Source organism: Toxorhynchites rutilus, chromosome 2, assembly GCF_029784135.1.
Source record: "Toxorhynchites rutilus septentrionalis strain SRP chromosome 2, ASM2978413v1, whole genome shotgun sequence".
Taxonomy (NCBI): domain Eukaryota; kingdom Metazoa; phylum Arthropoda; class Insecta; order Diptera; family Culicidae; genus Toxorhynchites; species Toxorhynchites rutilus.
Window position 1 is genome coordinate 77,162,552 of NC_073745.1, and position 25,394 is coordinate 77,187,945.

Below are 25,394 nucleotides of genomic sequence, written 5' to 3' on the forward strand. Positions count from 1 at the left end.
ATAAGACTCTGCAACATATAGATAAAATAGCGAGAAGTGTTTATAATCGCCAGAAATAATTGTTAGATTTCTTGTTGACAAATATGACCGAAGATTTCTGTGTGACTGAATCATTAACACCACCATGGAAAAATGAAGCTTCCCACAAAGCTATCGAATGCTCTATATTTATAGATAACATCCAAAAACCATTTGATTATGAATTTGAGGGAGTCTCTAATTACACTAAAAGCAAACTACCAATCAATTAGGTGTAAACTTAATTATATCAATTGGCAGGGTTTGTTTAGAAATATGGAAAACATTGAAGAAGCAGTGACGCTTTTTTCCACGATAATCAATGAAATCACAAGGCAGGAGATACCAACAAGACAAAAGAGAAGAAACATAGACACAAAATATTCGGTTTGATTCAATCAATACAATACAATCAATACAAAACATACAGAATCTGAAAAATGACAAAAACCAGAAACTAAACCTAAACCTAAACCTAAAACTTATAAGAAATAGAAATCTGACGCTAATCCCGAAAATTATCTGAACATTTGCGAACAGCTCAACTCAACTGCTGTTAAAAACACTTTTGACGTAGGACTACGTCTAACCGGAAGATATAGGGGGTGAAATGGAAATCTAGGCACTGAACAAGTAGGAAAAAATGCAAGATTTAGAACGCTTATAACTCGAGCATTTCTCAAAAGATCGCAAAGGTTTTTGCATCAATTGATAGGAAATATATCTACGCATCTATCATAACGAATAACATTTAATTTTTCTTGAGATAAATAATTGAATAATTGTGAAATATCAAGCATTGTCCAAATGCACTATGTGCCCATTTTTGATTGGTCCATTTTGTGCTCCTCAAATCGTACCGACCAAAACGGGCAACCAGAGCAGCAGCGAAATAGAATGAAGCACGATTGGAAAGGAAAAAGAAAAAAATGAACGAAACATTGGTCGCAGGCTCTCCATGCGTAATTCTCTAGCCAGCCTGTCAGCTTAAAAATCCCCGCTCCTCTGCCGTAACGATCATTCTCATTCAAACCGTACACCACATCGGTTCGCATCATAACACATCAACAAACAAACACAAGCAGCCATGTCTGGACATGGTAAAGGAGGAAAAGTGAAGGGAAAGGCAAAATCCCGCTCGAACCGTGTTGATCTGAAGTTCCCCGCAAGGGTAGCTAGGCCGAGCGTGTTAGTACCAGTGCACCAGTCCACCTAGTCGGCGTTATATAGTTTCGGCCGCCGAAGTGATCGAGTTAGCTGGTAAAGCTGCTCGCGACGATAAGAAAACCCGCATTCGGAACAGAACACATTCGGTTCGGTGGACATCAAGACAACAGGCAGTTGCAGCGAGTGGCGAGTGACAAACGCAAAACGGCATCAGGTAGCAGAAGAAAAAAGTTTGTTCTTTATACAAACTGCTTTGGTGGCAAATCCAGAACAGGGCGGCATCGAGGGCGTTCGAAATGGGTTTTTTTCAAAACCACGAGTACTAAGTTTTCTAAATTGGAACCATTCCATAAAACAAGGCGCTTTTCAGGGCCATTAAACCTTCCAAAAAAGAGTTTAGGAAATACAGTTCAATGCTTTCTAAAACATTATCCAAAATAATAATAAAACACAAATTGATTTTTTCATAATTTGTTTGCCAGGATCTGATGAATATGTGAATTTGGCAGTTGTTCTGAGCTTATTGATAGTTGGGGACTTTCCTGATTATTCAATTTTCACCAATTCTTAAATTGTTTCCAGATTGAAAGTACAGTAATTTACAATTAGTTCGACATTTAGCTAATTGAACGGGCATGTAATGCGACTTATTTAGTTGGACATTTTTGTAAACATAGAGATCCAAATTATGACCCCACATTGAAAGTCGACACTGTACCACTGTCATCGCAAATGTTCAATTACAGGTTAAAATCGCCTCCAATGCGACACTGAGTGGCGCTTCGGCACGTCGCATTGAATGTAATTTACTGTACAACATGTCACAAGCTGGATGGGAAGAAATTTTCCAACTGTGAAAGCTGTGGCGAGTGGCAAACGCAATAGCTAAACAGGAAGGTTTAACCGAACAAGATGGGAATATCGAGTGTTCAGGATCGTCACAGCTGCAGAATCCAGTTCCGATTAGGCCAACTAATCGCAATGCGAATATCGATTGTTTCGTTCAAACTGCACACTTACACTTAGAACACTACGCACTGTAATCTTATAACTAGAAATAAATATTCAGTCGTTATCAATAGTCCAATCTATCCAGACGTGTTTATTCAATCTGCAAACGAAACGATTTTGTGTGAATTTGGTCCATCAATGACCAAGTGATCGTTGAAGTGGTGAGTCGCTGCCAATCCTGTAGGGTCCGCCAAGCCATATCCTGGCACTCTTGAGCCGTTGCCTCAACATAAATTTGGTGCCGTGACCAGGATAGCGGCATTTACGTGAGTGAAAAGTCGCCGACTGTTTCTATCATTACGCCCCGGAACAACGAGTTCCCGTTCGACTCGCCATTTTGGACGCCACGCTCGGAACAAAGAACTTCATTGTGTCCTTTTAAGTGGAACAATTTGAATACCATCGCCATCCTGCGTATTGACCTGAATAGGAACAAAGGCCTCCTATTGTGAACTGGAGTAGCGCCAACCGCCATCATTACCACATCGATCTGGATCATTGAATACCAGCAATTATTCCCGTTCTGGTTCCTGATTTATAAAAATTCAAGGCCTGATTAGATCAGGCAGAAGGTAATTGCAGGTCCAATTGCCCTTCTTTGTATTTCGGGTGCTTTTAGATTTTCTATTTTGCATGTGCATGCTGATTCGCTGCTAATCGATCTGCTACGGTGGAAGTGAACATCCGCCTTCTTCAATCTGCTCCTACGTCGAGCGGTCAACATTTTCCTGCTAGTTGCCGACGATACCCAACCACGCCGTGGTTCTACGTAATCCTAAATTGGACACTGCCAGTTCCAAATTCCGACGACAACCAGTTGTGAATCCTGAAGTTTCTGTGCATGCTGACATCAAGTAGTGGATACGTGTTGACGACCTCTACCTTCCAGTAGAATTATTCCGTGATCTGTGGAGCAAATATTTCGTTGGCGTTCCGCTGTGTTGCTGCGTACTATAAATATACAAGGCAAATTCTCTGCCTTTGTCAGATTTCGCTGCCATACCAGACGTCGGACCATCAGCATCATGGCTGATGCTCAGAGGAAGCAAGTTTTAATATCCCGTCGCGCTATCCTACTCGCCTCGCTGGACCGTGCGGAGCGTTTCATGACGGAATACCAGGAGGAATGGGACATGCTCGAGGTGGAAGTAAGGCTGGAGAACTTGGACGTGATCTGGAAGGGGTTGGAGGATGCGCAATCCGGATTGGAGGAGATGGAGGAAGGCAATGAAGATATGGTGAACAATTTGTCTTATCGTTCTAATTTTGAATCGCTGCTCTTTAAAATAAAAGCTTTTCAACGCTCTAAGCTTCCCACTCTTACTGTCATGCACGCAAACAATCCTCAAACTACTACTACTGGGGCTCCTTCCACTCTAAAGGGTCTGAAACTGCCAACTATCTCTTTGCCCGAGTTTTCGGGTGACTACAAAGATTGGCTAGCTTTCCACGACACTTTTCTAGCACTAATACACAATAATGCGGATGTGGCGGACATCCAAAAATTTCACTATTTAAGGGCTGCTGTCAAAGGTGAAGCAGCCCAACTTATTGAATCGATAGGCATCAGCACAGCCAATTATCCTTTGGCTTGGGATGCTCTGGTAAGTCGTTATGCGAACGAATACCTCCTCAAAAAGCGCCACTTGCAAGCCTTGTTGGACTGTCCAAAGATGAAGCGAGAATCTGCGTCCGCTCTGCATGCCATAGTCGACGACTTCGAAAGGCATGTGAAAATTCTCGGTCAGTTGGGTGAAGCTGTTGATGCGTGGAGCACCATCCTGGAACATATATTATGTACGCGACTTCACGACGATACACTGAAAGTTTGGGAGGATTATGCGTCTACTTTGAATTCCGTTACCTACAAACATCTCATCGAATTTCTTCAGCGTCGTATGCGGGTCCTCGAATCGATCTCGGTGAATCAACATCATCAACCAGCGTCTATGCAGACTCAAGTTTCGTATCCCAGAAAGCCGTTCCCAACGAAAGTTTCCTCCCATGCTGTTGTAGAAAGTTCGTCGTTGAAATGTCACGCCTGCAATCAACGTCATCCGCTAGTAAAGTGCAATAAATTCGAGAAGTTGCCGATCTCAGAGAAGCTGAATATACTTAACTCCAAACGACTTTGTCTCAACTGTTTCAGCAGAGATCATTTCGCCCGGAATTGTGTTTCAAAATATAACTGTAAGGTTTGCCAGAAACGTCACCATTCATTAATTCATGCTGCGTACACTGAGAGTTCCATCCGTTCCAACGTCGATTCGTCATCGTCAAGTTCACCTAGGTCCACCGTGCAAACTAATGCGACCACTTCCGAAGAAACATCGCTATTATCAGCATCCACTTTAACGAAACCAGAGAAGCGTGTATGCTGTGTGCCAATGCAAAGTTGCAATCGGAACGTTTTTATGTTGACTGTTGTTCTCAAAGTCATCGATTGCTATGTTCAGGAGCATCTCGCGAGAGCTCTGCTCGATTGTGCATCCCAGCCGAATATAATCTCCGAAATATGGCGCAAATTCTACGTTTACGACGTAACAAGGTGAATGTTATGATTCATGGAGTTGGTGAAAATCCGCAGCTCGCACAAAATTCCGTCCGAACCTAAATCCGTTCACGAAAAGAAGAGTTCTCACTCGATGTTGATTTTCTGGTACTGAAAAACGTCATCCCTAAGCTTCCTGCCTACAATGTATCCGTTGATGATTGGAATCTACCACAGGACTTATTTTACGCTGATCCATACTTCAACAAAAGCTCCAGTATCGATATGATAATCGGAAATGAGCATTTCTTCTCCTGCTTCAAAACTGCTGCTCAGATCCATTTGTCGGAACATTTACCACGGCTAATAGACAGCACTTTTGGTTGGATAGTTTCTGGTGCTGCCAGCATTCCCAAAAATTCCCGAGAAGCATCCGCTTGCTCCATTACGACCGTATCTCTAGTTACCCTCGAAGAAAGTCTGAAAAAGTTTTGGGAGATAGAAGAGCTTAAATCCAGGTCTGCTTATTCGTTGGAAGAGAAAAGATGCGAAGAAATATACGCCTCTACAGTTAGTCGAAACTCTGAGGGCCGATATGTAGTTCGCTTGCCGCGAAAGCCCAATTTCGACGAGATGATTGGAAAATCTAAAGCCATCGCGCTACGTCGTTTCGAGCTGCTTGAGCGCAGACTTGATAAGGATATTCAACTGAAAAGAGAATACAATAAATTCATGCGCGAATATTTGGATTTAGGCCACATGAGTTTAGTTTCCGAGGAGGAAGCTACCGATTCAATGCAATGCTTTCTTCCCCATCACCCTGTGCTGAAGGAGGCCAGCACAACGACAAAAGTACGTGTCGTTTTTAATGCTTCAGCCAAGATGTCTTCAGGTTACTCATTGAATGAGGCACTTCTTGTGGGACCTGTAGTGCAGGATGACCTGCTTTCCATCAGTCTTCGTTTCCGAACATTCCCAGTGGCAGTGGTAGGTGACGTTGAAAAAATGTACCGCCAGGTTCTTCATCATCCTGACGACACATCGCTGCAGCAAATACTGTTCAGATTTGACAAAACTGAGAAGGTGCAAACCTATCGTCTTCTGACCGTAACCTACGGCATGGCACCGTCTGCTTTCCTAGCTACACGCACTTTAGTGCAGCTAGCCAATGATGAAGGAGATGCCTTTCCACTGGGAGGACCAGCACTCAGGATAGGATTTTATGTTGATGATTCGATCAGCGGAGCTCAAACTATTCCTGAAGCAATTCAATTGAGGACCGAACTGGGAGAACTTATGGCAAAGGGTGGATTCTCCTTGAGGAAATGGACTTCCAACAAGCTCGAAGTATTGCAGGGGCTCGAACCTGACCAAATCGGAACGCAATCTGCGATCCAATTCAACAAGGATGACACGATAAAGACGCTGGGAATCAGCTGGATGCCCGAGGCGGATGTATTCCGATTCGAGTCCGCACTGCGACCACTACAAGGACCTATCACGAAGAGAGCCATCTTATCCGGAATCTCTCAGCTTTTTGACCCTTTGGGAATTGTCTCACCTGTGGTCATTCGTGCAAAAATTATGATGCAGCTCCTGTGGTTGCAGCCTTACGGCTGGGATGACGAAGTTTCAAAATCGATCACTGAGAAGTGGGAAAACAACACAAAACAGCTGCCGAGACTATCCGAGTTCCGTGTACCACGCTACGCTCTGCTTCCAAATGCCAACATCCAGTTGCACACATTCTCAGACGCGTCAGAAGCAGCATACGGTGCATGCACGTACGCTCGATCTGTAGATACCGAGGGCAATGTAGCTGTTCATCTACTAGCATCCAAATCACGGGTCGCTCCCCTGAAACGCATCAGCCTTCCACGGTTAGAGCTTTGTGCTGCCGATCTGGCAACGAAACTTCACGCTAAAATAACCGATGCACTCCACATCGAAATTTCTGATTCCTACTTCTGGTGTGACTCCACAGTAACGCTTCAATGGATTCGCGCTCCACCCAACTGTTGGAAGACATTCGTGGCTAATCGCGTTTCTGCCATCCAGTCAGCAACCATCGGGGCACACTGGAACCACGTAGCCGGCAAACAAAATCCAGCTGACTTGGTATCCAGAGGCATGGAGATTGACGATTTCATTAAATGCCAGGAATGGAAGCACGGACCGAAATGGCTATTCCTACCCACACAACAATGGCCATGTCAAAGAGTACCAGAGTACCCTGAAGACGGGAAAGAGCGTCGTAAAGCCGTAGTGGCCGCAGCAATCAGAAACGAATCTCGCGTAAATCCCTACTTTGATCGCTTCTCGACGTATACAGGAATGGTTAGCATCACTGCATACTGCCTTCGATTTGTCCGCCACTGTCGTGAGAAAATTCGAACACAACCCTCTAGTAGTAGTCCACTCCACAGCAAACTACTTACACGAGATGAGTTTGCCGCTGCCGAATCAGTACTCGTAAAGCTAGCCCAGTTCGATGGATTTAAGGAAGAATTAAAAGACCTCCGCAGCAGCAATGCAGTTTCCAAAAAATCGCCAATTCGCCGTCTTTGCCCCATACTCGACCCAGAAGGCATCATCAGAGTGGGAGGTAGATTGAATTTGCTAGAGCAGCCATACATAACAAAGCATCCCATCCTCCTACCTAATCCTCACCCCTATACACGTCTTCTCACTATACTTCACCACCTACGACTAATTCACGGTGGCGGCCGCCTCACCCTGGCCTCCAGCGTGAAAAATTTTGGCCCATCCGCGGGCGACAGTTTCATATCATACAGTCATATTTGACTGACCGTATGCAAATAGTAAGATTTAATGGAAAAAATTCGAAACTAATATTTGTTACATCTGGAGTTCCTCAAGGGTCTCATTTGGGACCTCTTTTGTTCATTCTATTTGTTAATGATGTTTGCGTTTTTCTCAAAAGTGTTAAGACATTTATCTACGTAGATGATATGAAGCTGTATATGGAAATAAAGAATGAACTACTTGGTGCACTAGGAGTTTATTACAGCTCAACATTAGAATATCAAGAAATCATCTCCCTCCATATGAAGCACGTTGCAGGCTAACCAATATAAAAGCTAATTTAACGGAGAAAAAATATTCATAACTAGAATAGTTAAGAGCTGATGAAGTGAGAGGATTTAAAAAAAAGTTGTGCTATGGCGTACACGATTCCACCACTTATGGTTATCTGAAACAAGAAAATCGAACAGATTCTGAATCAGTAAAGATGTCGCTATCGCATGAACCTCGGACAAGTCTAAAACATCTTTTTTGACAAAATGGCGACCGTTTGAAAAACAAAATGCGGTTCAAAACGTTTTTTCTTACGTGTCCCGATTTTTTGAAAATAGTAATTTTTTAAATATTTTTTTAGAGGTTCATGCGATAGAGAGATACCTGTAGATTGTATCCATATAAATCGGACATGAATCGGTTCAGTAGAACTTGAGATATCGTGTACGCCAGTTTAAAACAACTAGTTTCGAGAAAAACGCGTTTCAAGTTAATTGTTATGGCCGTAGCAGGTTAGATACCGCATCACCAAAATGGCTCCAACTCGGTAAATAATAGGATTTTCGATAAGTCCTTTCTATGGTATATTCTTGAAAGCCTAAACTACAGAAATAAGAAAGAAAAAAAAAAGTTTTTTTTTCAAATTTCTAGACTAGAATACTGCCTTTAAAGAACGTCGGAACTCTGCAATGACTCTAGTTATTATTGACATCATATCACAACGAGTGGAATCAGAAGAAATATTAGGAAACCTAAATTTTTGCACAACCATTAGGCATCTGAGAAACTCTAACATTTTTACATAGACTACCGAAGAAAAAATTATGCCAAATGTGGTCCTATTAATCGTGTGACGAACCTCTGTTTCGAACACAGTGAAATAATTTATATAACCATGTCAAAGTTAATGCTTGAAGACTATCTGAATAGAATGAGATACAGTTAAGGTTACCATCATTATTGTATTTGAGCAACATATGTTGTCTATGCTGGTTTAAAATCAAAGTCATTACGTATGATAAAGCGCTCATTTTAATGTTGTCAAAAATAGGGTGATCATGATTTTAAGTGAAACCAAAAATCTAACTTTTATATCACTATAAACAGGGGTAAACATAGTTCGATAATGTTGTAGCTCCAGTTATTTAAGGCATCTTTGTATAATTTTTTTTCTATCCTTCAAAACAACTGATTTAGCGCTTTTGTACTCAGTTACATTTGGGTCACCATGAAAAACCCAGTTTTTTGGGATAACAGGCACTTATTGGGTCATCAAATGTGTACACAACTTCAACAACCTTGAGATACAAACCTACTGCTTGAAACCATGTACCTATTAATCCATTCTCAGATGAGATGTTGAGTGGACAAGTCGAACTTGAATTATATACAAAAACAATTTTTTTTACGTAGGATTACGTCTTTCGGGAACATATTGGGATACAAATTGAAAATCGAAAATCGAGTACATCATGAAAATTGTCCAATTTCAAACGCTTATTGCTCAATCAGTTCATGATGGATTGATGAAATTTTTGCGTCAATCGATTTCGGCACTCCATAACATTTTTTATATTGAAGAAAATAATATATGTCGTGACACTAACTATCGAACAATTGAAAAATCTCAACCCCTGTCCTAACGGAAATACCCACTTCTGATTGGTCGAAATTGACGACACATGCGGCGGGTCCCTAACAGAGACATCAAAATCAAGCTGCCTGGGGGAAATCGACATTGCAAATACATGAAAGTAGGGGGAACTTCTGTTCCTACCGAAATGTGTTCCCTAACAGAGACATCAAAACCAAGCTGCCTTGGGAAATCGGCATTTCAAATACATTAAAGTAGGGGGGGGGGGGTTGTTCCTACCGAAATGTGTTCCCTAACAGAGACATCAAAACCAAGCTGCCTGGGGGAAATCGGCATTACTAATATATGTAAGTCGGAGATTGCTTCGTTAAATTTCATATTAATGACCGATCGTTTATTGTGAAAAATTTAGCACAAGTGTAATTGTAAAATTGTATAAGGTAGCAGTTGTGTTAAAAATGACTCGATGTGTGAAACGATTTATTTTAATTTCCTAAAATTAAAAACCAAGGTGTGTTCCAGCTCGAGAACGGGTCGATTGGTTTAAATTGTTTGTTTTGTTGTGTTCATTTTCACCCAAGGGAAGTTTCTATGGTGAGAAAAATTGGAAAAGGGAATATTAGAAAAAGTGATTTCCCATATCCTCTACATATAGTATTAGGTGTTGTTAAGCCATTTAAAATTCGCATTGGGTTGAATAAACACTCAGGAAGTAAAAATTATAAAAAACTACCTTTTCCTTTTCAAATATGTTTTCTCTATATTAAATGAACATGTTTTACTGATGAGAAAAAAATCATAATTGTGTTCGGTATTGGTAATTATCTTATATTAAATTGGGGAGTTATTTTTATTTATTTCATCCATACATATCACAAGAGGCATCTCGTCTAGGATCACAAAGGACGGTTTTCATCATATCTCGTTCCACTTCGGTATCTTTTATCTGATACGCACCATCCAACGACTGTTTACCATCCTTCTGTCATCATCACTCGGTAAACACTGGTGGAGTTAACAAACAATACCCAACAACCAAATAAAACGGCCCTTTTCAGGGCTACCAAACCATTATCAAAGAGTTTAACGATGTAATTCTTCAAACACATCCAAAATCAACAGATAGTCTAACGAAATCCTACGTCAACTATGCGGTCGTGTCTCGGACACAACCCTCCTGTGACTTTTTATATTTCAAATAATCGGTGTTAAGTCAGACCGAACCATCTGACATTTTTATGATTTCGAGAAAAACGAACTTGAAGTTTGGGGTTTTCATTGAGCATTCGAAACAATTTCGATACGTTATTCCTGCTGCAAGCGTGATTTTCCGAATCTGATCAGTGTGATATGTAGCTCACGAAATCCTTGACCTAATGCAATCAATAACTCGAAATTTTCAATTTTGCGACTTGGGCCCCTCTGGTCCCCTCTTAACACCGATCAAATGTAGATATTTAAAAATATATTTCAATTTAATTAAAAAATATTAAAAATTCAATTATCTAAAAAAAGGTAATATTTCAAAGTTAAGGTGAAAGTAAATTGGTGATTATAAGTAAAGAAAAAATCGAAATTTTTGAAGAATTTAAATGAAGAATCACCGCAAACTATTCAACATGACATGTCAGCGAAATTAAGAAAAATGGAAGTTAGGTGCCATAGAGCAAATTGTAGAGGGGTTAGAGAGCTTTAATTTGGTTGATAGAAGCAATCAAGTTTATCAGGCATTCTTGGGGTAATAGTACAACCACTAACTTCTTAATTTTTCACTTCCAAAATGTTATTTAAATCCACAAATTTAGAGGTTATCCAAATTTTCTCGTCTTTCAAATGGAAGCAACAGAATTCTTCTACGTAGCTGACTCTTTGATGTAGAACCAGTTTAAACAAACAGAACTCGGAACAAAAAAGAATTTCAATAACTCTGTCATTGCTGAAATTCAATCATATGCTTAGGAGGATTTTCTTCATCAAATATGATTCTCTATCACATTCTGAAAGAACACACAGGGGCAAGTTGAAATTCGGGGTAAGTTAAAACGGAAAACATAACTTTTACAAGGAATGATAGATTGACGTGATAAAAATATATATAGTAAACATTATCTTTCAACCCACCTTATGATACCCATTGCCAGAATTTTGAGATGCTTTAACGCAATCCGCGCCTTTGTTTACTTTTCCTTGTTCTGTGAAATCAAAACAAACATTTTTACGCGCTGACTGAATCGGTTCGAAAACACTGATTTTTTCAAAAATATCGCCAGAATCGCACGTGGTTTTGAAAACTAAACTTAAAAATCTTTTTTCGTGAAGCTCTGAGCATTTGAACTCAACCCATGTTTTTTCAACCCTGGGATAAGTTGAAACCAGTGAAAATCGACTATTTTTTAAACATTGCTGCAAATTTCGGACGTTATTTGTCAGTGATTGTTATATGAATGAATGATGATAAATTAAAAAAAGGCACAGGAGGGTTGTGTCTGAGACACGACCGCATAGACGTAGGATTCCGTTAGGCTGTTTATCTGTTTATTTTGGATATGTTTGAAGAATTAAACTCTTTGATAATGATTTGGTGGTTCTGAAAAGGGCCGTTTTGTTTGGTTGTTGGATATTGTTTGTTCACTCCACCAGTGTTTACAACCGAGTGATGATGATAGAAGGATGATAATTAGTCGTTAGATGGTGCGTATCAGATAAAAGATGCCGAAGTGGAATGATATACACTAAAGTCGCTTTTTACGCGGTTTTTTTTTGCGCGGTTTTTTTTTTACGCGGCTTTTTTTACGCGGTTTTAGGGATTTACGCGGTTTTTTTTTACGCGGATTTTGGAATTTACGCGGTTTTTTTTACGCGGATTTCGGAATTTACGCGGTTTTTTTTTACGCGGATTTCGGAATTTACGCGGTTTTTTTTTACGCGGATTTCGGAATTTACGCGGTTTTTTTTACGCGGATTTCGGAATTTACGCGGTTTTTCCAAAAGAATCGATTTATACGCGGTATGTTGTATTTTCTTCTCAATTTGTTCATTTGTAAGACTTAAGTACGTTTGCTTCAATATTTGGAGCCAAATTCATTTTTTCTATGTTTGTCTCCTGGGAATTGAGTTAAATAACTGTGGTTTGCTCGAGGTTAACACGGTATATCTGAGGGATAAGATTTAGTATTCTCGTGATAACGTTGTCGCAATCTTGGCGAAATTGGTACCTGATTCTGGGTTCGATTTCAGCTAGCGTTGAAACGATTTTGGTAACCGAATGGAAAAAGAATAAACAACAATAGTGTAAGTAATGTGAGCTTGATCCCCTTTTTTTGTTTCGGATGTATTTCAGCGAAATTTTATATGTTTCAACACAAATTTAATATGAAATATCTTTTGTAAATTTTACTCAAAAGACTCCAAGCGATATGAATTCAAAAAAAATTTCAAGAGATGTCAAACACCAATCTAAAAAATGTGAAAGATATGTCCCCGTTTTTTATTTTTATTTATGACACTCAGCCTTTGGCTAGTTCGTCATTTGGACCAACGTCCTTACTGTTTTTTTAATTAAATCGTTTATTTTTACAGGCTCAGTTGCATAAGTTTAAAGGAGCCAAATTCATCACTATATTTTAACTAGAATATATTAACATGTTTCCTTAATTCTATGGTTAATAAAATAGGAAACCGATTACTCGCGGTCGACTCGAGTTTAGAAGGGTGACACATTTTCATTAGGAAAAGGATGGGATGTAAGGACATTTTAACAATGTTCACATTCATACATTCATACATTCTCATTCACACTCACACTTCACACTCAATTCTTGAAAACTATCCTTACATCTAAAATGTATTGCGTCCTTACTTGATTTCCGTAGAAAGCAATGATCGAAAATTCTCCTCTGGTGACATATTTGTTGGAGGGGAAAATGTTATGATTGTTAAATAGGAATTTATTTGTTCATTTAGGAAAAACCAGTTCTACATTTTCTTTTTTTGCGCTATTTGCTTTCCCAGATTAAACGTGGGCGTTAAGTGTTAAATTTACTCACAGTACCGGACAGAAGTATGTAACATCGTATATTTTTTGACTGTCACTTTACAATATGTCAAAAGATTTGTCGGATATTTTGATCAATGGTTGAATAAGTATTCGAAATTCATTTGTGTAATTTTGAAAATAATCTATTGAACGAATGAGAGATACCACTTTTAAGCAATGTAATTCCTTTTGAAAAGCCTAATTTGAAAATTGAGTTACTTGAAGCACCCTTAACCATATGTGGTGAAGTTTTTTGCCGTAGTAATCGAGATGGTTTGTTTCAAATGTTTGTATAGAAATAAATACAGTTTCGAGGGTTCAAGTTTTTTTTTACTATTCTGGAGAAAAGGATGCTATCTATTTGCGTCCGATCTTAGCGATTGTTCTTCATCTACCAGTAAAAATATGTATATTCGTGATTCACAAAGGCTATTTACTTTTTCCAAAGAAAGACTGCCCCAATCGGACATAAGACAACCTAATATTTCTCCACGGTGAAAAAGTTCAAACGCTTTTTGCTTTTTTCTGAACTGAATTTGTTCATGCATATTATAGCATTTCATAGAAGCAGATATCATTTACTACGACTCAAAAGATAGACACATTTGGTTGATGGAGCTCAAAGTACTGTTTTGTCTCAAATTCCGAACACTTAATTTTCAAATGTAAATTTACTAAACTTTAATGTTATAAATAATAGAATAATGAAAGCCTTGACATTGTTTGAGGTATTGGCTACATTCAAATAACATTTACAGGTATCGATACAGCTTATAATTCATAAGACTAAGCATTTGCAAAAAATGTGTCGAAACCAATAACACATTGTTTGCGTTAGCAAATTCCGCAGTTTTTCAGTTTTTGTAGTTGTATAACTATTTTGTATGCTGTTTTCATGTTAAGTGCTATAAAAGGTATGGATCTACTAGAAATCTTTTATGCAGACATCTTCTTTAAAATTAGTATTAAAGTAGTGATCGGAATTTGAATCAAGTTTCGACGCATGATTCATATTCCGAACTGTAGTTTGGATACTCTATTTTCAGGCAAATACAGCAATAGTCCACAAATTAGGATGCAAGTACAGTCCAATTGTGGAGCAACTGATGTAAAGATGTTTGTAAGCTCCGTTCTTGTAGCACATAGTTCGCAGGCGCAATCCAACGAAAGCAAAATGAATTTTCTTGGTCAGGTTTTCAACTAAAACCACAATAATGAAACCGGATTTCTGAAGTAATATATTCACTCTATTATATACAGAGTCGATTATATACTGACACGATTATCTATGGTTCGATTATATACAATTTTGGACTATAATACACTCAGTTTGAAAAAAAAGTCTTATATCTCAAATAGCCTTTTTTCAAGAAAGAAAAAAAGTAATATTTCAAAGTTAAGGTGAAAGTTTATTGGATATTATAAGTACAATGGAGTAAAAACCGTGGTAATTAGGAAATTCTAATTGAAGACTCACCAGGAATTGTTTAAAATGATATTGCTGCGGAATAAGAAAATATAGGAGCTAGATGTCGAAGAACAAATTATAGAGCGTTCAGAAAGCTTCAATTAAATTTCAAGAAACAATCAAGTTTATTATGCATTTTTTTTTTTTTGATAAAATTAATAACAAATTAAAAACTTTAGAGTTTTTGTCGCTCTAATTGTTGATAAAATTTACCAATTTAGATGTTTCATATAAAATACAAAATATAGAAACATAGAGTAACATTTTTTCTCATTTTTCGAACAGTACAACCAATTTTGCCAAGTTTTCGTAACTATTGATTGTACTTGTTTTTTATAGTTTATATGGTTGCGTGACCAAGGGCACTATATTTTAAATATTTTTTTCTTGAAAGCTTCTTCTTTCTAGAAAAAAGTTATTTATAGAAAAAGAGAAAAATCTGATTTTTCGGACCATCGGCAAACTCATAACTCGAAAACGATAAAAATCACATTTCTGATTTTCGATTATCTTGTGTGGAAAAACCAGAACTTTCAAGAAACATAAAAAAATATAGCGTCCTTGGATCATGTAAACTATAAGCAAACAAATACAATCAATAATTACGAAAACAAAATCCAACTGTTTTGCTAGTATAACATTTTTTCAAGAAAGACTAGCTAATTGGCTTTAATTTGATATATCGATCATGTGAAGCGGTCCAGTAGTTCGAAAGTAATTTTTTCAAATTGCATTTTTGCAATTTGAAAAAATTACAATACAAACAAATGTTTTCGGAATTTAGACAAATTTAATTAAACATATTTTTAGTTTTTTACCATGATATTTTTACCAATGTATTCATAAATCAATTTTATTGTAGTCAAGTGGAAAAAAGAATTTCTTTTATTGATCTAATCACTATCATTAGCAACACGTGGATGTTTGCGGTTAGATGATGTGGCGATATCTTCCTCATCCGAAGAAATCGGACGAGATCGTCTGCGTTCCAATGGTAAGCTGAAATCCTCGTCATCTGTAAAGATATTATTAAAATACTTTTCACTTTAAACATCAATGTCACTACCTTCATCGATAACTGTTGGCTGTGTTTTTTCGTTCAATCTATTGTAGCGAAGCATACACAGTTTCAAATCATTCCGAAATGAAACGGCTCTCTCAACACAAGGATCCTTTTCCATAAAATGTTTTACGAGGGTATCCGCTAATTTATTCCCGTCTTCGATATCACATGGCTTGATATCCCGGTCTTCATCGTCCTCTAAAGGCTCCGATGTGACTAAACTCTGCATCAGTTCATCATCTTCAATTTCGGTGTCTTCAAGAAGCTCTTCAACGTCTCTACTATCCATATCTTTGAATCCTTTCCCTCCAATTGCATGTGCCAGAATGAGAATTTCTGATTCTTCCACATTTGAAGGGTCTGTTGAACCAGCTTTCACGCATTCTGGCCATAGTGGCTTCCAGCACGAATTCAATGTTTTAGATTTCATAGAAGACAGAGCCTTTCCTATGAACGTCAGAGCGTCTCTTATCTTAAATTCTTTCCACGCTTGAATTACCGTCATCGTTTCATCGCTTTCAAGCTTTTCGAGGATGTACCGAAGACATTGTTTAATGTACAACTTCTTGAAAGCAGCAATTATTCCTTGATCTTGAGGCTGTAACAAAGAAGTTGTATTCGGTGGAAGAAACACAACTTGAACGTTTGGGTGCTTGATAACTAGGTGTCCTGGAGCGTTATCCAAAATCAAAAGCACGTGGAACTCCAAACCTTTTCCTTCCAAGTATGTTTTCACTTCCGGAATAAACATATCGTAAAACCATTCCTCAAAAACGGCTTTTGTGACCCACGCTTTAGTGTTAGCTTTCCAGTGCACTGGCAGTTTGTTGAAATCAGCCCCCTTCAACGAGCGGGGCGTCATAGCACGATTGATCAATAGCGGTTTCAACATAAGGTCGCCTGAAGCATTACTGCAAAATAACAGGGTAACCCTGTCTTTGGCCGCTTTGAAACCACTGGCATATTGCTCCTGCTGCGTAATGTAGGTACGAGACGGCATTCTTTTCCAAAAAAGACCCGTTTCATCTCCATTGAACACTTGGTCACCATGATACGCACCTTCTTTTATGATCTTAGCGAGCTTTGGAGGAAAACTATTTGCAGCCGAAACATCGGCCGATGCGGATTCACCCTTGATTTTAACGTTGCGAATGGAATTACTACGTATAAAGTTATAAAACCATCCCTTACTCGCGGTAAAGTCTTTCTTTTTACTTGAAGACGGCTCATTCTTCTCTAACCAAAGGTAAAGGCTCAAAGCTTTCTCCCTTATTAATTCCTGATCCAAGGGTATTTTCTTCTGCGCGTGATCTTCGATCCACATATGAAGTGCCTTTTCCATCTTGACCATCAATGGATCTCGTGTATATGATGAGGATTTTGTTGCATAGATAGTGCCCTGAGCTGCTGTCTGTCTGATGCTATCTTGATTCTTTTTAATTGTACGCACAGTCGATTCGTTGATTTTTAAATTCCTGCCGACGTTTGCAACAGATTTCCCATCTTGAAGGGCATCCAAAATATTGAGCTTCATTTCCAAAGAAAGAGACACTCTTGATCTGTTTTTTTTGAAGGCGGTTTTTTGCGAAGCCATTTTAGAGTATGCCTTTAATCAAAAATTTTGAATACTGCTGACGTCTTCAGCTAACTGTCGAAAAGCGGAACTGCACACGATTACCCCCAAGGTTGGGTAACTCGCTGGGAACTGGCCGAACTCGACCGAACACAAACTGGCTAGACTCTACAACCACCACGGTTCAGGAACTGCACTTTCACTTTAACTTTCACTGCAAGGTTAAATCACGAATAACTTCTTAATGCGATTTCGTCCTTTTATATGTGTTCAGTTCCACACCGAACGAACTGAAGCGACAGCATCTAGCAGCACACATAATTTGCACACGACCCCACAAACCACGAGTACCCCGCCCACAGCGCAACTATGAGCTAGCCATCACCAACACACGCTGTGCCCGACTGCATAAAAATAAAATTGGTTCACTCCGACTGAACGGATCAGTGAAAAATGCAGTGTGAATGATCGCAAAATATACTATTTCAGAGTGCGATTTAGGCTGTAACGATGACAATGAGTTCAAATTTGACGATATATTGACGAATACTGTTCGGAATTGTTCAGTCATAGTGAACCAACTCTCAAAAAATACATCATTTAGTTCAGTCAGAGCGGACTTTGTACGTATAGGCAGCCAAATAACAGCCTTTTTTGGCATGATACTTGATGTTTTTTTACAACTATCATACATCACAGTATTGGCAGAGAGTAGCTCAAACTTCTGAGAACAATATTGAACGAAAAAATTAAATGCTTTGTAAATTGCAGAGCATTAAACTTTATGTTCGTTTTCTCGAAATCATAAAAATGTCACATGGCCCGGTCTGACTTAACACCGACCATATAACAGATAGGTATGCTTTTAGAACAATTCAATGTAGCCAATACATATATAAGATACTGTAGAAACAGTTTGTATACTCTTACATTTGAAATTTGTTGTTAAAATAGTAATTTGAGGCAGGGTTAAAATATGCTTCTACGTATTTTGGTCATGCCACCTAACCAAACAGCTCTTTACTTACCACTCGGTTGTTGCACGTTGGACGGAACAACAACTTGTAGCGATTTACAGATAATTCAAAGATAAAACAGGCATAAAATGCGTAAAAACCTACTTGTAACTACTTTCTAGTTGAATCTCTGACTGTTTTTTATTTATACAATAAGTATCTTCGGGAGCTGGGACCGACACTTATATTGTTCAAACGCTCTTGATGCGCGCTGAATGGGAAGCAGAGCACGAAAAAATCGGGGCTTAACGTGTTAAATCCATCGAAAAATGGATGAGCAATAAGCGGTAGAATCTGGACATTTTCAATCTGTACCCCCAACATGTTCCAGAAAGACAAAATCCTATGTTTAAAGGTGCTCCCCGCAGAAACAAGAGGAGCGCTATCGCGCTTCTCCGCACTCAAACGGTTAAACAGGTATTTACATGCAATCGGCCAAGGAGCTACCTTCGTGAAGCCTTGTGTCACGCAATATATGCACACAATATACAAATTGTTTGAATATGGGTTGCATTTTATATCAATAATTCACTGACTATTAGTTTTTTACGTGTATTTTAAAATTTAGGGTGGTTTATTTTTACGCGGATTTTGGAATTTACGCGGTTTTTTTTTACGCGGATTTTGGAATTTACGCGGTTTTTTTTTACGCGGATTTTGGAATTTACGCGGTTTTTTTTACGCGGATTTTGGAATTTACGCGGTTTTTTTTTACGCGGATTTTGGAATTTACGCGGTTTTTTTTTACGCGGTTTTCGTTTACGCGGCACGTATCCCCCGCGTAAAAAGCGACTCCAGTGTATGATGAAAATCGCCCTCTGTGACTCTAGACGAGATGCCTCCTTGTGTTATATATGGATGAAATAATGAAAAAAAAACTCAAAAACTCATAATCAATGTAATATAAGATAATTATCAATATCGAAAACAATTATCAATTTTTCTCATCAGTAAAAACATGTTACATCAATATAGCGAAAAGATATTTGAAATGGGAAAGGTAATTTTCTTTTATAATTTTTACTTTCTGAGTGTTTATTCAACCCAATGCGAAACTAAATTGGACTAACAACACCTAATACTATATGTAAAGCAAATGGGAAATAATTTTTTCGAATATTTCTTTACTTTTCCAACTTTTCTCGCTGTATGAACTTTCCTTGGATGAAAATGAACACAACTAAAGTTGCAGCTTAAACCGAACGACAAGTTCTCGAGCGGGAACACACCTTGGTTTCTATTTAGGAAAATTGAAGTAAATCGCTTCATATATCAAGTCATTTTTACCACAAATGCCACCATATACAATTTTACACTTACACTTGTGCTAAATTTTTCACAATACATGATCGGTCATTGATATGAAATTTCACGAAGCAACCAACATTAAAGTTTCAAATTCACATTTTATTTGCTAGAATTTATCGTGTCACTCACCTCACTTGCAACATAAAATGGGCCGCAACATGCATATATGTGCAATGCCGATTTCTCCCGGGCACCTTGGTTTAGATGTATCTGTTAGGGAACACATTTCGGTGACAACAAAAGCTACCCCTACTTTCATGTATTTCCAATGCTGATTTTCCCCAGGTAGCTTGGTTTAGATGTCTCTATTAGGGAACCGCCGCATGTGTCGTCAATTTCGACCAATCAGATGTGGGTACTTCCGTTAGGATAGGGGTTGAGATTTTTCACTTGTTCGATAGTTAGTTTCATGACATATATTATTTTATTCAATATAAAAAATTGTTATGGAGTGCCGAAATCGATTGACGCAAAAATTTCATCAATCCATCATGAAGTGACTGAGCAATACGCGTTTGAAATTGGACAATTTTTAAGATGTGCTCGATTTTTGATTTTCAATTTGTACCCCAATATGTTCCTGAAAGACGTAATCCTACGTCAAAAAATAAATACATTTAAATTTTATCAATTCAAAACTGCCTTCGGGCCTGCTAGTTCGATTGGAGATTAATCTGCCTCCCTAAATGAATATTGCTCATGGCGTCGCTTGGTGCCGCCGAAAGCAGACTCCTTTGCTAAGGAGTGCTGAGCGACAATGAAAATGTCTTTCTAAAGGTAGGTCGAGAAAGAGTATGAACTAGTTTTCTTAGCAAGGGCCCTTCTCAGGGCTAGAGACGAATGAACGTAAAGTTTAAAGCCTCTATAATTCAAAAGAAGAAAAATATTGCTACCAGATGTCACGAACTTCGACATTTTTTGCTACTATGGTGCTACTCGCCCGTGTAGTTGGCGCAAAGGCACCGCAAAAATATTATTTTATAGAATTCCTTCATGCATTTGTCTGATACGGGCTGTGTATCGTTCGTTCTTGTTTTTGAAGGGACTTTAACCCAAAGGTCATTCGTCCCTAACGGGCTGTGTATTTTTTTGACGTGATACGTTCCATGTTAGTTGTTAGCAGAAAATGTAAAAATAAACAGTATTTTTGATCGGTTTTATATAGTTTTTGTGTTAAGTGGAAAACAGTAAAATAAACTCTTTTGTTTCAAAACAAATTGATAGTCCTGAGAAGGACTGGAATGGGTTGTACGGAATCTGCTGCGTTTCAGTCGGATGTAGCAGTTTAGTTTTGGGAGCGGTAGCTTTTACGGATTCGCTGATGCTTTCCTTGACTTTGGCGCCATCGGCTTCTGTGCGTCGATTTGCGAGGGTTTGATTGGCACCACGAGCTAAACGACGGATAGCGGGTGTGATACGATGCGATGCAATGCACTTCGCTCCTCTGCCTCCTTTGCCGCATCCAATTGTTGATGTGAAGAGGAGCACACCAGCAATGCACACTAGATTTAATTCGATGCTCTCCGCTGCTTCCTCTTCTTTGCTCCCTTTGCCGCACCGCATCCATCGTTGGTTTCCGATGGCTTTCTCTCCTTTGCCGCACCGTATGGTGTTGGTTGATTTGTAGAGCACTGCCCAGGTCCAGTAGTTCAAAAGTTATGAATTATTGAAAAAGGTCATTTTTGGAAAAAAGGAGAAGTTGATTTTTCGTACCACCATAAAATGGAAATGGCCACTCTGATGAAAAAATAAAAAATACGGGTCTAATATTTTACGATGAGGAATAAAACTACCAATTTTCATGAAAATCTGACAATCACTATATCGGTATGGCATGGAATTCAATTTTGTGCTTAACCCATTCTCACCCTCATTCAGTGTAAATAAGAGATTATTTCGAAAATATTGAAATTCGAATGGAAAAAAAATTGATGTTCAAAATCAGTAATGACTCATACGATTTTTACTGTGGTGTTATTTGATGGATATTTACATACCAAACTTTGATGAATTATTAAATGATACAGTTAAGTATTACGCACTGGAAGTTGTGGAAATATGTCCCCTATTAAACGGTTCACAGCTTTCAAAAATATTCGCAATGTTTGTCAAGCTACTAATAATAGTAACTTTCTCCATTTTTGACCCAATTTCACCCCCATTATTTTCACCCTCATCGACGGTATATGAAATATTGTTTTGTTTTGCTCGATTATATACAAGATTTGATTATCTACAGTGAACAGAAATAGGAGACTGTAGATAATCGAGTCCGTCCTGTATACCGAAGAGTTTTGCGGTCTCCTGGATCGAAAATCTTTGCTCCATAATCCATACTCCATACTAGGGCTTCTAACATACTCTTATGCAACTCCTTCAATAAGAAATTTAATCGTTAGCTTCTGATCCCTTCGGATTTAAAATAATTTTCTGAATGTGCTTTTTATTCCGGACATGGGTTGTGAAACACAAATATTCATTTTGATTTTTGACATTTTGTTTTTGTCAACTGCTAGGTACTACACTCTGTCCAACTTCTATAAGATCAGGTGATGATCTTGCTGCTTTGTGTCATTGTAAACAAACAATGCTATAATTTATATTCTAGTGTGTAGGTATTGGTAACTACCTTCCACTGCATGAATTTCAAATGTGTATGTGCAAGCGCTTGTTTTTGTATTTTTCAAGTGTCAAGTTTCTATAAGACCATTTCCGTTGTTTTAGTTGTTTTGATCAATAAATCTGGAAAATACCGAATACCGAATACCACGTAAATCGAAGCTCTCAAGCCGGGATAAGTAGGAAATAGCTAGAACTGCGAGGAATACCTCAAAATCGTTTATGCAAATAAAGTAATATTTCAATTTAAATGTTTCTTGGGAGATAATTCGTCAAGTTATGGTAAAAAATGACTTTAAAGATTAATGCTCTTCATCTTACACCATCTCACATCGGAAGACGTCTGAGTTTTGCCAAAGCTCACATGAACCGACAGTGGGACATTGTATGTTGTGACAAAGAATATTTCCAAAAGAATACATTTTGCTATATACCATAACGAAAAGTTCTTCAATGTATAGGTTATCTTCAGTGATGGAAAATAGTTCAATTTGGTTGGTTGTGATGGTTTCAACTGGTACTGGCGTGATTTACGGAAGGAGGACCAACGAGGAATTTCGGTGGAGGCTCGTGCGTGGTTTGGGCGGGATTCTGTGCAACCGGAAAGCTCAAGATAACTTCACATCATCCAAGGATCTGATACATGATCTGGGAACCTTTCTCCTGCCATTTTTGCGTGGATATCGTCACAAATAATCACATTCCAGCAGAACAATGCTACTATTTATACCAGCAAGGAAACCGAGCAATGGATTGAGGACTAAGAACTTATTTTTTTGGACTGGCCGGCTCACTCTCCAGACTTGAATTCTGTTGAAAATCTTAAGGGGATCCTTGTACGCAGAATCTACACTGAGGGGAAGCGGTACACCACAATTGAAGAGCTCAAGATCGCAATTTCGGAAACATGGAAAAATATCGAGAAATCCGTTCAGCAGAATTTGGTAAATAGTATTCCAACACGAATTTTCCAGGTTATCAGCCGAAATGCCAAGGTTTCCAATTATTGACATGTAAATCAGCCGATCGTTGTGAATTTTTCACTGATAATACTTGAAACAGTTGAAATTATCGCATTTAAGCACACAAATAAACAATCAACTCTTTTGAACGGAATTAACGTTAAATATACTTTATTTTAAACATTCAACAATGTATGAATGTATCTTGTTGAAATTCTAACTGTTTGTGTTGCAACGAAAAAAAAAATTTATGGTTGTAATGTAATGTAATGTAATGAAAAAGTGTCCGGATTCAAAAACATCACTATACTCGTTGGAAAGTTCCTGCAAGACGAGAGAGAGAAATACGTGGGTGGCGCTTGTGGTGAAAGATAATTATTGGACCCCTGCTGTTGATAAAGGGTGCCTTATTTGCATTCCACACGATCCGCGGGGTCGGAGTAATGCTGTGTACGAATTGCCCACACTTTAGAACAAATAACAATCGAGCGGAAGGGACCACTCCGCTGTGAAAAAGTAGCTTATCTAAAGCAGCTGCACGCGGCCGGTTAGGAGCTTTGGGGTCACTATCTAAACGCGCATTTGCTTGTGAACATGCGGTGTTTTTAATGAACAGCAGTTGAACTTAAGCAGTGGGAGGCCGTTCAGAATAGGTTAGCAAGATGGGGTTCATAAACTGCCTCGTAGTACGAATATAAGGCAAACAATTAAGCAACATCTGAATCGTATCAAACCAATTGAGATTAAAATAAAAAGGGCAGATTGTAAACATTTTTCGATTGTCTGACAACCATCTGCCAACATGGCCCGGGAAAGATTATCTTCGATCATCGGGAGAGCACATTATAAATGCATGTTGTTCATTGTCACACGCAATGCATAAATTTGTCAATTGTCCAGCAGCGACGACAATTTGTCGCGTCGACGAATGCATTGAACCTGGGTTGTGCAAGCGCCCCAATATTGAGACCTCATAAATCTTCACGCTGTCGGGGCGGCAAGAAAATGCATTCATCGGTCCACTTCCTGTTCGTCTGCGGACATCTGACGGCGCACGACAAGTCCTGTGTGCCTTCAAATGATTGTTTAATCGTTTTCGCTAGAACTTGTCTTCGTTTCGCAACCTTTCGCCAAGCGAGTTCGAGTGAACGAGGTTCCTGTGACTCAGCCCCATCTGGAACTATTTTAATGCAAATTATTGGAATAACGTAAGGCGTCACAATAATCGCTGCCCCGACGCCATCGGCCCGACCGCGTTGCATCAACGCCGTTGCTAAGTGGACCCATAAAGTTCGACGCGTATCTCGTCCCGGCGCAGTCTTCAACTCGTCACTTGGGTACATTTCTCACCCACCTTCTCGTCGATGCCTCCGCCGATGTAACCATTAAACTAATTAATTAACTGCAAAAAGTACATAATAAATAAATTTTCGAGATTGATAAACGCGGAGTAAAATATTATTGAACCGCCGGGAGTTAAGCGGCTTGCTCTGGGCATCGACATGTCTGCCTATTAAAAACGAGCTTCCATTTTTGCACACACTGCGAGCTGTGGAAGCGCTGAGCCGCTTTCTTCGCGAATCGTCATTTTATTACCACCGTTAATTGAAAAGCTTAAATATTTGCTCTGCTAGTGCCACTTGGGGACCCGTTCAGAATCATTGAAATCGAGGTAACATTCGCATCGATTAGCTGCCCGTTAACTTCGTCACTGCCTTGGGGAGAGATGGAAATAAATAATGTCTCGCCTTCATTGCCCGATGGCATTGCGCGATATTTTGCTTTTTCGCGGTGCGCAGACGGCTCATAAAAGTGCTTTCAGTTCCTTTCGGCAGGTACACTCTGTTTAGCATCCAGTTTGTTGAAACTTTAGCTCGCAGAATACACCGCTGACAACTTTCTAATAAATCCTCGGCCCGATTGTGTATGAATGATCACTGAAACCCTCTTTGAATTTACTCGTTGACGTGGGATATTAAAAGGAAAATTGATTGTTACCGTTTGTCTGCTGCGAGTCGTCCCGTTGCGG

The 25,394-nt window shown here is 38.9% G+C and overlaps 2 protein-coding genes across 2 annotated transcripts in view; one reads left to right on the forward strand and one right to left on the reverse strand.

Moving 5' to 3' along the window:
- LOC129771628 (serum response factor homolog) overlaps window positions 1–25,394 on the forward strand; it is a 561,989-nt gene that overhangs the window by 464,983 nt on the left and 71,612 nt on the right. The window lies entirely within an intron of this gene.
- LOC129771627 (tigger transposable element-derived protein 1-like) lies at window positions 15,015–17,780 on the reverse strand. The gene is made up of 2 exons (XM_055775473.1): window positions 15,891–17,780; window positions 15,015–15,839 (listed from the first exon to the last, which is right to left on the reverse strand). The coding sequence occupies exons 1-2, from the start codon at window positions 17,479–17,481 to the stop codon at window positions 15,718–15,720; spliced, it is 1,713 nt and encodes a 570-aa protein (XP_055631448.1). The 5' UTR covers window positions 17,482–17,780; the 3' UTR covers window positions 15,015–15,717.

What these genes read in the sequence shown, in the direction of transcription:
- LOC129771627 (XM_055775473.1), bottom strand. Translation starts at nt 17,481, where the DNA reads ATGGCTTCGCAAAAAACCGCCTTCAAAAAAAACAGATCAAGAGTGTCT. An exon ending in GCCAACAGTTATCGATGAAG is followed by an intron (nt 15,840 to 15,890) that starts GTAGTGACATTG and finishes ATATCTTTACAG; the next exon opens with ATGACGAGGATTTCAGCTTA.